Consider the following 12,537-nt stretch of genomic DNA (forward strand, 5'->3'; position numbering starts at 1 on the left):
TATCACTTCTCAAATGTCATCCTCCTCACCTTGAACCAAATTCACGGGCACCAAAGTCTCTCATCCTACATTATATCATAGCATTGTGCGTTCTCTACAATATTTATCACTCACGCGACCTGACATTGCTTTTGCAGTGAAAAAGGGGCGTGAGTTGTGACCATTACTGTGTCTTCCTTGGCAGAAATCTCCTCTCATGGAGCTCGAAAAAGCAGCCAACTGTATCTCGCTCCAGTATAGAGCTTGCTATCTCACTCCTCTGTGTGCCTATATTACATTGTGATAATATTAGAGAGCAACTTTGTAGGCGTGAGTTGTTATCCTTGATTCTAGCCATGAAACCAGGAGTAGTGGCATAGGAATAGATGTCTAATATTATATATACATGGGAGGCCATGAAACGAGCCCTCCTTATTCATCAGCTTCAGTGGCTCATCATACTCTGCTATTTTACCTGGTTAATGTCATATAATCAATCACCAATTGTGTCATAGATAAGATGTAACAGTTTTTGGTACAAGAGCTTGGGCATGAGCTAACTCACCATCACTAATAGCAAGCACCTTATTGCAGTCCATCACGGTTGGTATTCTATGAGCCACTGTTATTACAGTGCAGTGAGCAAATTCTTTTCTTAAGGTTTTTTGGAGAACATAATCAGTTGCATTGTCTATTGATGCAGTAGCTTCATCAAGCACTAGTATCTGGCTTCTCTTCAACAATGCGCGTCCCAAACAAAATAGTTGTCGTTGTCCCATGCTCCAATTTGATCCATCTTGTCTGACTACAATCCAAGTTGTTAGTTATGATTTTTAGATCTTTAAAAGGCACCCCTACATACAGAGGGCTCGTTTCTGAACGCTTTTTAGATTTTTTAGCAAAAAAGCAAAAGTATTAACAAACAACTTAAAATACAAAACATACAAAACTATTTTCATCTTTATGTCACGTTACAACTAAAAAGTAAAAAGCACCCTCTAAAAATGTTTCCTAAGTGAATCCGGAATATTTTCTTACCTAAGGAATCCAAGCCCTCTTCTTTTTCTTGAATAGCATCTTGAAGTTGACATTTCTCAAGAACCTTTTACACAATAATAAGAAATAGTCTTCAGGAATGAACAAGATAGTATATGTTAGAAATAAATGCGTGAGTTTCGGAATTCAATAAAGTAGAGCAAAGAACTGTATTGAAATGATTGAACTCTGGACAGGAAGGAGAATTTGAATCTATCTCTTAGATAAATATTGCCTCCCATTTATACAATAAGTTTTGCAAAGGGAACACACCAATTTTGTCCTAAGGATACAATATATACTGCCTTAAATATAATGTGCAGATTACAAACTCTGAATACTATTCTGAACAAGACATTTGTTACCTTAGAGCTAAAGAGGAGAAAAAGTTGTGTCAATCAAATTTCTAAAATCAGCCTTTTATAGGACTATAAGAGCAGTTTATGAATGTAGAAACAACAGTTTTATAAACCCTAATCCAAGCTAATAATGTCAGGAAAACAACTAAAAACAAGAACTTTACCTCCCATATTTCCTTATCAGTATGCTCTGACAAGGGGTCTATATTGTATCTCACAGACCCACTAAAGAGTGTTGGATCTTGAGGAATGATCCCTAAACGTGATCTTAGGTCATGAAGCCTAATTGTGGATATGTCAATCTCATCTATAATGATCTTTCCCTCTGTAGGCTCCACCAGACGAAACAAAGCACTGATAAGAGTTGTCTTTCCACTACCAGTCCGGCCAACAATCCCAATTTTGTGCCCTCCTTCAAATGTACACCTGATCCCCTGAAGGACTAAAGGAGCATTGGCCCGATGTCTGACCTGATTGATGGCATATGACATTGTAAATACATTTCCATAATTCTAGAAGTTGAGAATGGAAAAGTAACATTTTTTTTTCTTTTTGGGTCTTTGTCATATTTACCTTCAAATCACATATCTTCATTTTGCCAACAACGGGCCAATTGTGCATCTGTCGGTGACCTTCTACTACTTGTGAAGCTTCACTAGGAATATGCATGTACTGTTCTAGCCTTTCTACAGAAACAACTAAGTTTTCTAGCAAGCACCAGCTTTGGACAGAAGGAATAATGTGCGCATTCAAAGAAAGACAATATGACAGTGCCATTCCAATAAATCCTGCCATCGAAAATTTGATGAACAAAACTGTAGATATACAATTATTCTATTAATGGAAAATTTCTACTAAATCTTTCTCAAATATTAGCTATGGCATGCTTAGTGATGTTCTTCTGACAATAAAAAATGTACTTTATCTTGAACTAAGAACCCTTGATTCTAAATTCCAATTATTTTTAGTAAGGTGGGGCAGGTTGCACAAGTGAAACTGATCCATTTTCACCCTCGGTGGTTTTGGCTGATGAAGCTTAAGACGGTAGATGTGATACTTGGAGGAGCATATGTCTGGAATGAGCAATTAAATCATGCAAGAAATATTGATCCTTGCCGGCTGCCGCATATGGAAATACAAGGAGAATCATCTGAGATGGTGCATGTTCAAGAAAGACAAGTGAGCTGAACAGATTCTGCTATAAAGGTGTTAATTACTGCAAGCTTTTTTGCAGACCTCAAAGTGAGATAGGGAGGTCAAACAAGACATAGTTTTGAAATATAAGAAGATCAATCAATGCTTCCATACTAAGTCAAGGCAAGGGTTTTGGTGCTTTTTGATAAGCAAGTAAATTTTATTGGAATATGACATTGCTCTTATGATGCTGCCCAGGATTAACTGGGGTTAGAGGCGGAACAACCCTAATAGTTGGGTGTCTTTGGCAACCCAAAAAAAAAGAAATTAAATTCTTATAAAAATATTATTTTTATACTTTGATACTAAGTCAATGATGAATTTTTCACCCCCTAGATGGCTAGATGATTTAGCTTTCTATTGTAGTACATGTTTATAGCAAACTAGAAAACCGTTGCATTCGAAAGAGAAGTTCTTTTTAAGGATGAGTTTATAGACGTATAACTTCTGCATACAATTATGAGTTATGACTTAGTATAAAATTAAGTTTAAGACTTGTCTACTTTTATTTTACATAATCGCGCTCGTGCGCACGTATATAATGACTATATGTATCCATGTATTTATTTATTTACGTAGGTTCGGACCCCACGCAAAAAATTCTGGTTCTGGCCCAAACTGGGGGCTTAGGGTTGTGGTTTTGGCCGGTGCTGAAATTCAATGTTGCTTCTACGAATTGGAAAAGCATCACAAGTACGAAACTGAACACATGATATCAAGTGAAAGCAATTCAGAAGTTGAAGCTGAATATTACTAACCAGAGGCAGAAGCTCCAAAAGGAATCAAAGTCGTTGTGGCAAGTGCGAAGGATGAGAGAACAACTGCACATATAACTTCCAGACGTTGGATCAACCACTCGTTGGCTGAGAAACCATGGAAGTAAGGACTTGCGTTTTTGTCAATAAGGTCCAAGTTCTTTGAAAAGAATCGGTCTTCCTCCCCAAAAGCCCGGATTGTCATGGCTCCAGCAATGGATTCAGCAAGGTGGCTAGCAAGCAAAGACTTGGTTGTACCATCCGTTCGCATCAACTCTTTTGCAGAAGCAAGGTAGTACCTCTGTTTGTTTAAACAAAAACAAGTGCCAAAATTTGTCAAGAAGGCAGGATATACAGAAGAAATCAGAAAAGGAACACAACTCCAAATGTAGCCTTTTCGTTTTTGACATCAAAGAATGGTGTGGCCAAATTAAGACTTTAGAGAGGTCTATTGAAAAACTTGCATACTTCAAAAACTATTATCATCTTAAATGATCATCTATTGGAGAACGATAAAGGCACCTAAATACTTGGCATTTGATACATTACTGATGCCACGCCAAGTAAAATTAGGAGTTGCAATGTATCAGGATATTTATCAGAGGCAGAAAAATTGATTGGTTTAATTTCAATCATAAACAAATGTTGTTAAGAATCACATAATATGATTAATTAGTTCTGGTGTACATATTACCTGTAAAATAATAGTGAGACAAACCATGGGTATGATGACAAACAAGACTGGCCATGTTATAATAGCCAGTATTACATAGATGGAGTATGCAGTCATAGTTGAGACAAGGACACTACTTAATTTGTAAGCCACATCGATATCGACGACATTCATATCAGAAGATACCTAAAAAAAGAAAATATTGATGTAAGCCCCAGTAAGCATTTTATGAAGAATAGCATAAAAGTATTGAGTATACATGTGTGACTGTAGAAAAGGTTCAAGTCCCACGTTGGAAAGATGCCATAAGTGTGAGTGATTAATATAACATTAATATCAAAACTCTTACCCGGCCAAGTATCCTTCCCAGAGGCGTAGAGTCATAGAAAGACATTGGTGCCCTGAAAAGAGAGCCCAGAAGTGTAGAAAAAATAGATAGTGATGCTCCAAAGCCTAAGCCAGCAACAGAAAAGGCTCTAAGGAGCAAAAATAAAACCAGGATAGACCCAATCCCTGAGTAAACTGCAATCAATTTCACTCTGCTTATATTTGAATCCTGGATGTTAGCAGCCAACCAATAGTTTTGTATCAACTGCCCAACTATGAATATTAAATGGCAGATAGTTGCCAAGAAGAAGTATAAGAAGCCCTTGTTCTGACTCAGATACTGTATGTAAGGCTTTAGACCAGTGTTTCCTGATTCTCTTTCCTCTTGCTTAATCAACTGATCTCCTAGAGATGATCTTAACTGTTCCTCATAATTTTTCTGAATTTCACCTGTAGAGGTTTTAGATTCCTGGAAAGAAGCATACTTGGCATGCTTCTGGGAACCAACAGTTTCATTGTGTGCATTTACCAAGTTTTGAAATTCTTGACTTGAACCAAGCAACTGATCATAAGTGGAACCTCTTAGAACATGCCCCTCAGAAATAAACTGCCAATAATTTGAAGTTAATGTAAACTGCTTGCACAAAGTTCTATTTAGGATCATAGCCTTGACACAAAAAGACAAGAACAAACAAGAAAAGAAGATTAAAGAAAAATGCAGTAGTTTCAGTGATATACCAACCAATATAGAATTAAATGCAGGAAGGAAGTCGACTTGGTGGGTCACCAGCAGGACTGTCTTCCCTGACAGAGCTTCCATGACATAATCCTGGTGACAAGCCATGTTAGCTTTCTCTTAGAAAAGTTAAAAGTAGTAGTATAAATTGCATAAATAATAAGTGTCATTACATTAAATAGACTAGTAGCTGTATGTGCATCAACAGCACTGAATGGATCGTCCAAGAGATAAACATCTGCATCCTGATAGAGCGCACGGGCTAGTTGAACCCTCTGCTTCTGACCACCACTTAGAGTAACACCTCTTTCTCCTATTTCGGTGAGATCACCAATTGGAAGCATCTCAAGGTCCTTTACAAGGGAACACTTTCTAAGCACTTCTTTGTATCTATTTGGATCCATGGGGGACCCAAAAAGAATATTATCTCTAATAGATCCTGTTTGGATCCAGGCTGTTTGAGAAACATATGCTATCTTTCCATAAACATGAACGTGGAAATTCAGAGACATGAGCTTTAGCTAGATACTTTTGTCTTTTTAAACCTAGTAGTCTACTGTGTAATTGATGCTTCTAAATGAGATGGTGAATTAGGTGAGAAGAAGAGGGGGAGAAAAGGGAATGAAGTATCATACTCTTCAAAAACTTCTTGCAAAAACTTAGAATATACTATATCTGTATGCTGATTGAAAGTTTGTTTAGAACCATGGACAAGGGTTGAAATGATTACTTACTATGCCTATGATGTTTGGGATTTCTCCCAGAATAGCAGCTAAAAGGGTTGATTTACCAGACCCAAACTCTCCACAAATAGCTACCTTTTCTCCTGGTTTAACCACCAAATTTATGTTTCTTAGAGAGGCCTTATCTGAATTAGTCTCCCATGATATCTCACTAGCCCTGATTAAAATGGACTGCTCCAGGTCTTCTTCATTGTACTTCTGCCTTTCGTCTCTGTTCTGCAACTCTGGTGCTTCAAGGAACTTAACAATCCGAGTTAAAGAGACCTTTGCTTCAATGAACACTCCAGCAACATCAGGGATCATCCTGATAGGCTCCTGAACAATGCGCAGACTTGCTAAGAATGTGAATACATTACTAGCAGATAATGGAACCCCAAAGAAGTAACATGCCCAGAATGTGGCAACTGATACTAAAATGGGAGATGACCAAAACAAAATCAGATAGTATCCTTTCTGTATCAGAACTGCTAATATCCATTTTAGTTCTTCTTTCCTTAACCCATCTATGACATTCTTAAAATGTTTCTCCCATGCATACAACTTTAAGACCTTCATATTTGCAAGAGCTTCTGTTATGGTCTTCAATCTCGTATCTTGTGCCACCATGAGCTCTGACTGATACTTATGCTGCAATTTGGCTACTGGTGAAGTTGCAAGCACGGTCAAGATGATTACAACTAGAGCTGCAACAGTTGCCAGCCCTACAGAATAGTAAACAATAACTAATGCAAGACAGAGCTGAAGGGTTGTTGACCATATTTGATGAAACCAATATGGGAATTCACCTATTCTGTAGGCATCTACTGTGACATAGTTCATTATCTGACCAGCTGAATGAGTCATCTTAGCAGCATTTGAGAGTCTTAGTTGCTTCTGATAAATAGCAGCGGAGAGGAAAGATCTTACTTGGAGCCCAATCAGCCTTGTTTGAAAGAACCACTGCCTCTCTGATAATGATTCCAAGCACTTCCCTAAGAAGAGCAAGCCAGCCAGTGCATAACCCTCGTATTTAAAAGCTGATTTTCCTTCAGCAACCTCAATGAAGGCCTTGAGAAACAGTGGACTACTGGAGACCGTGAGGACCTTGATCAATGCAAATAATCCGGAAATTAAAATAGCTTTTCTATGGCAGGAAAAAATTACTGAGAACATTGAAGGGGATTCATATCTTCCTTCTTGTTTCTGTTTGCTCAGTTGCTCTTCAAACATTAAGTAGCATGTTTGTGCTCGATCCGCCTGCTGTAACTGAGGAATATCATTCTCCGAAAGGTTTTGATGTTTACCTTGCTTCATTAATGGATTCAACCACCAAAATGACATTTTACTAAGAAATCCAGCTCTGGCAAAAGGAGTAACAATATCATTTGAAGAATTTCCACCTGTGGGACTGGCTTCCTCACCCTGCAAAGGTTCATATAAAGCATAATGACTGGTGTCTGGATCAGTTTTCACATTCTTGTGTTTCGGAAATGTACACAAGAGCAACAGGATTGCTCCAGGAAATGACAGAATATCTAAAACGATCTTAACAGATGCCATTTTGTCCACAATAGCGAGCCAAAGAGAAGACAAGCAGAGGAATCCAGCAAAAAAGAAAGTGGCAATAGAACAAAGCTTCCCTGGTCTGGTATATGAAAGGCATAGCTTCTCGCTGATCACAGTAAAATCAAGCAGCATCCATGTGAACCCTTGGAATAGCAAAACTAGCCATCCATGCAAAGGTAAAATGGTTCTCTTTTCATTCAACTCCTCAACAATTATCCAGATCCCCAAACCCAAGTAAGCCAAACCCAGGCCACTGTTGTAAATGGCTGAACATATCAGCACTGGAGAGAAGTGTTTAGGCTGTGAGGGTGCTATTTTCTTCCTTGAGAATGATCTATAAATGATGATATGCAAGAATATGAGCAGGAGAAGGAGATAAGCAGAAATGACCAAACAATGGTTGATGCATGTATACGGCTGGAATATGGATATGATATCATAATTGCATGTCTTCTCATTTTCCTGTGAACAATTCCCACAGAATACAATCCAGACACCCATCACCACCACGCCTTGTTTTCGTGCCTTGAAAGTGCTGAAAGAAGAACTTAAGGGAAAAAAACAAAAAAAGAACACATATCATTCAAACGAAACTACAATGACTACAGTTCATGTGAATGGCTGTTCCATGTTCTTTCTTATGCAATAAATACATGTCTAGAAGTCCAGAAATATCTATGGAAAATGTTTGAATCAATTACAGAACAGAAGACAGAAAAACATGCAGCGTCATACCTATTATATTCTCATTGAACAGCCAAAAGTTCACAGATTTTAAGTGTGATTTTCCGTACTTAACTGAAGTTGAACTTCAAGAGAGATATTTCTATGTTCAAAGAATCTTTCAGTACATTCCGAAGGAGGGCTGTAGATGCCAAAACTGCGTAAGTTGACAATCTATTTTGTATGCATTACAATGGGCAGACGAAACTGAGAAAGTACATAGAAACATCGAGCTAACATTCTTTTAGCAAATCACCATCATGGTCCTTGATTACCACATTTGAACTAACAGTCCCCTCTATGTTATCTTAAAGAGCCCGTCTTCCTTTTACATTATTACAACTCACATCCAGTTTTGCTCAAGTCCTGTCACCTTCGTGTTTCACTCATGATCATCTTCCTCCAATAAGCATAGATATCAGACAAGAAAAGGGTTAAAATTTACGAAACCTGTATAATAATTATGGTTCTACTCACCTATCAATATCCAAATGACTTAACACTATGCCCACGTATAGTACCAAGAGATCACTTCCTTCATGATTCGAACACAAAGTTGCAACTTATTTCATCCCATACTCGATGAGCTATGTCTGATCCTATACTCGATGTTGTGGTTAGTTTTGATACCAAATTATACAAACTTTAGATATGTAGGAAAATATAAAGATGTGGAATTACTGAAAATTGAAGAAAAAAGAAAAATAAAAAACTATATATAAAGAACACTGGACAGTAAGGCGAATGTAAATATGTCTCTTAGACAAATATTGCCTCCCACTTAAACAATAAGTTCTGCAAAAGGGAATACAACAATTTTTGTCCTCAGGATACAATACTGCCCGAATGTAGTGTTCAGACCGAATGTAGTGTGCAGATTGCAAATTCTGAACACTACTCTAAATATCGAAATTCTGTAACAGCAGAGAAGATAAAAGAGAAGATAAAGAAAAAGAAGTACGAAATCTGCTGGAACAATATAGTTTTTATCTGAAAACTCATAATCAGTTTACAGCAGTTTTAATACAGTTTCTAACTGTTGAAAACACAGTTTATGACTGTTGAAAACACAGTTAGAAAATATAGTTTTTTGACAGTTTAGAAAACAGTTACGTATTAATAATCTCTTGTGTGTCTAAAGCGTCAAAGCGACATGCGTGCGTGCAACGACCAGTGCGAGACGCAACTGGCACAACTAGCACATGTATACTCAAAATCTTATTTAGAATAAGAGCTTGATAAATGCTTATAAAGCACAAAAAATACTCATAACTTTTCAATGTGGGACAAAGAATAATAAAAAGAAATAGAAAGAAATTTAAATATTCAAATTTAATATAAACTTAAAATTTCATATTTTCAAATTAGAGATAAACTTGAATTTTTATGAAATAATTTTCAACAAGATAGAACCCGACCTTAAAAATCGGAAGGGAAAGTTTCGTGAAATTTTTGTTTGTTTTTTCTTTGTTATGTCACTTTCTAATTCATATGTGTAAGGATCAGATTACGTCACAAGCACGTGATAGATAGCAAGTTGTTAATTGGAGAGTAATGGAGAAACTGGACTTATTATTTTCTTAGTTTTTATTGTTTTTAAGGAGGGCTCCGATGTCTGAACTTTATGTGTTGTCACAATTAATAATAATTGTTGTCTCTACATGCTTTCCTCGGCCCGGATATTCCGCTTGACTGGAAGCTGAAACCATTCATCTTTGAACCATGTAGACTCTTCAACAATATTTCTTGAAAAATGTTACTTACAAAAAATGTGACAAGTTAGAGTTTAGAATTGAATATATTTTCATCAGATTCTTGCTTTCTATGTTGTAAAAAAGCTTTGAGTAAAAAAATCGTCTTTTAGTTTTTAAAAAATAAGCGTCTCAAACTCATAAATATTTGGTTTCTGGTTTTAAAAAATGTAAACCATTTTATAGAAATTAGAGTAGGTTTTTTGATCAACCAAAAATGTTTTCAATTTAACCACAATTTTCAACAGTAAGAAATGTTAAGTATTGATTAAGTGATTAAATTTACCGCTTTCTATTAGCTTAAACTTTTGGAATAAATGGTGATTTAACTTGGTATCAGGGTCAAAGGTCTTGAATTCAAACCTAAACTCCGTCATGACTCCTAATTTAAATTAAATATTTATAGTATTGATTAAATGATTAAATTTATCTATTTCTATCGGTTTAATCTTTTGGAAGAAGGTTCCCAAGGGGTAGCTCAATCTGCTGGGGACCACGCCTCATGAAGCGTAGGTCACTAGTTTGAATTTCCCTCCCCGCTTTTGTGTGGACATGTCAAAAAAAAAAAATATATTCTGGGAGAAGTGGTAATTTTTTTTTTTTAAAAAAAAAAAAAAATGGAAAAACGTTTTTTAAAAAACATTTCAGGTTAACACAAGCTTAAGTTGGTGTTTGATGCTTGTCTCATGTGCTTTCATTCCTCCTCGAACAAGTGAGTCTATACCTAAGTTGCTCGAAAACCTGTTCGAGCACTCCCAAACTCAGGTCCCCTCTCGCATCCCGACCGTCCATCGATCCCTGACCTTCAGTGATTGACAGCATCACAAGGCTTAGAAAGAAAGAGTTATGATTGGTGCACAACATAATTGCACAACACAAGACATACACATGGGGTGGGATCCATGTGGTGGGTCTCACTCACATGGGTCTCACCCCATGTGTCTTGTGTTATGCAAGTGTTATGCAAAAATATTTTCCCAGAAAGAATTCTTCGGCAATCAAAAGTCAACAGTCCGAGGGATTCGTTATGAAATGAAAAGATAGGCTGTATTTATCATACAAACTATACGTACATCTTCATTTTTTTTTACCCCCTCTAGCCTCTTCATTATGTTATGAGAGCTGCTACATGTACAAAGAGAAGCTTACCAACAAATTTACAAACTGACGTGGAGTTTTATATGAGGCTTCACGCCAGTTTAATGCAAAAATAGTAAAAAAAAAAATTTAAATACATAGGACAAAAATACCATTCTCATTCCGGTTGAATCCAAAGACCGCCGGAAATCCAACACACCGGCCAACCACGACCTCGACCAGCCCAGGGGAAGCCTGACTAGCAGATCTGGCTGGTGAGGACGAAGTAAGGGAACGACGGAGACAAGGGTGAGTTTTCGGTCGGATCTGGGTTCGGAAATGGATGGTCGACCGGATCTGGGTTTGGGAAGGATGATCGATTCTCAGCCGGATTTAGGTTCGAGAAGGTTGGATCTCTGGCCGCCGGTGAGATCCGACCAGATTTGGCGAGCGTGGGTATTCCGGCAGGAGATCCAGCCGGATCTCAAATCTGGCCGGCCGGTGATAGGGAAGAGAGAGAGTGTGCCACGGAGAGGGAGAACCGCCAGCGAGAGGAGAGAGTGCCAGAGAGATATTTTGAACTGGTGAAGGAAAATACATTTTCGTCTTTGTATAAAATGCCATATCAATTTATAAATCTCTCTTTATAAAAGTGTAAGTACCCTGGCATCTTCCTTATGTTATGGGCCTCTTTTTATGTTTGGTGTCTTTCTCTGAGGCAGCTGCAAGCTAGCCTCTGCCACTGCCAGAAAATACATCAGGAGGCTCAACGGCTATGGAAATTTAGCACATGCAAGATGATGATCCAAAGTGAAGAATCAATGGCGAATTGGCCTTGTGTTAAAAGGACTTTCTTTTTAATGTGACAGGCATGCATTTATTGATCAATCACTGTAGACTGTAGTTGTATAATCACATATCTCACGTCAGAAAATGGGAATAGGAGGTCTGTGATTATATCCACTACATTCATCGATCAATAAATGCCTGCCTGTCACATTAAAAATGAAGTCATCATTTAACACATGGCCATTCTTCTCCTTATTTTTTTTTTTAGAAATGGTTTTTCGTATTCTCTCCTCCTTATCCCATCATTCTCTGTTGATATAACATTATCAATTTTCATTAATTTTTTTTAATTAAGATTAATCTAAAGATAAGTTAACAATATCACGTTAGCAGAAAATAACAAATTTATCACAATAAAAATTGAGCATAACCTTGCCAAATGAACCGCCTTTACATATCAAAGCATAAGCATTGACGTTGCATCTCTTTCTTCCTTTAGTTTGTTCTATTTGCTCAAAAAATAAAACCAAAAAAATACAAATGCTGCTAACTGTAAAAGGCTTCCAACTAATCTCTTTTTCACCAAAATAATAGTGATTATAATAATTACAAAGAATGATGATGATGATAATAACGTTAAGGCTTGAATTAAGCTTAATTATGACTGGGCAGAGACATCATTAAGCTTAATTATATTGAGTTGTTTTGCCGAGTAATCTTCCGATCAGATTGTGGCATTTGAAGAACGAGACCAATATTCCTTAACAAGCTGCCCAAATAGCGATGCATCATTATTCATCAGCTTTGATGGCTCATCATACTATACTATTTTTCCTGTCAAATGGTTAATG

The 12,537-nt window shown here is 37.1% G+C and overlaps 1 protein-coding gene across 1 annotated transcript; it reads right to left on the reverse strand.

Moving 5' to 3' along the window:
- Window positions 1-329: 329 nt before the first annotated feature.
- On the reverse strand, window positions 330-7,915 carry LOC133853855 (ABC transporter C family member 10-like). Its single transcript, XM_062289880.1, has 11 exons — window positions 5,793-7,915; window positions 5,232-5,573; window positions 5,065-5,151; window positions 4,345-4,929; window positions 4,017-4,181; window positions 3,326-3,623; window positions 1,947-2,161; window positions 1,538-1,843; window positions 1,018-1,081; window positions 545-784; window positions 330-454 (listed from the first exon to the last, which is right to left on the reverse strand). The coding sequence occupies exons 1-11, from the start codon at window positions 7,845-7,847 to the stop codon at window positions 330-332; spliced, it is 4,482 nt and encodes a 1,493-aa protein (XP_062145864.1). The 5' UTR covers window positions 7,848-7,915.
- Window positions 7,916-12,537: the final 4,622 nt, after the last annotated feature.

The sequence above is a fragment of the Alnus glutinosa genome, chromosome 13, assembly GCF_958979055.1.
Source record: "Alnus glutinosa chromosome 13, dhAlnGlut1.1, whole genome shotgun sequence".
NCBI lineage: Eukaryota > Viridiplantae > Streptophyta > Magnoliopsida > Fagales > Betulaceae > Alnus > Alnus glutinosa.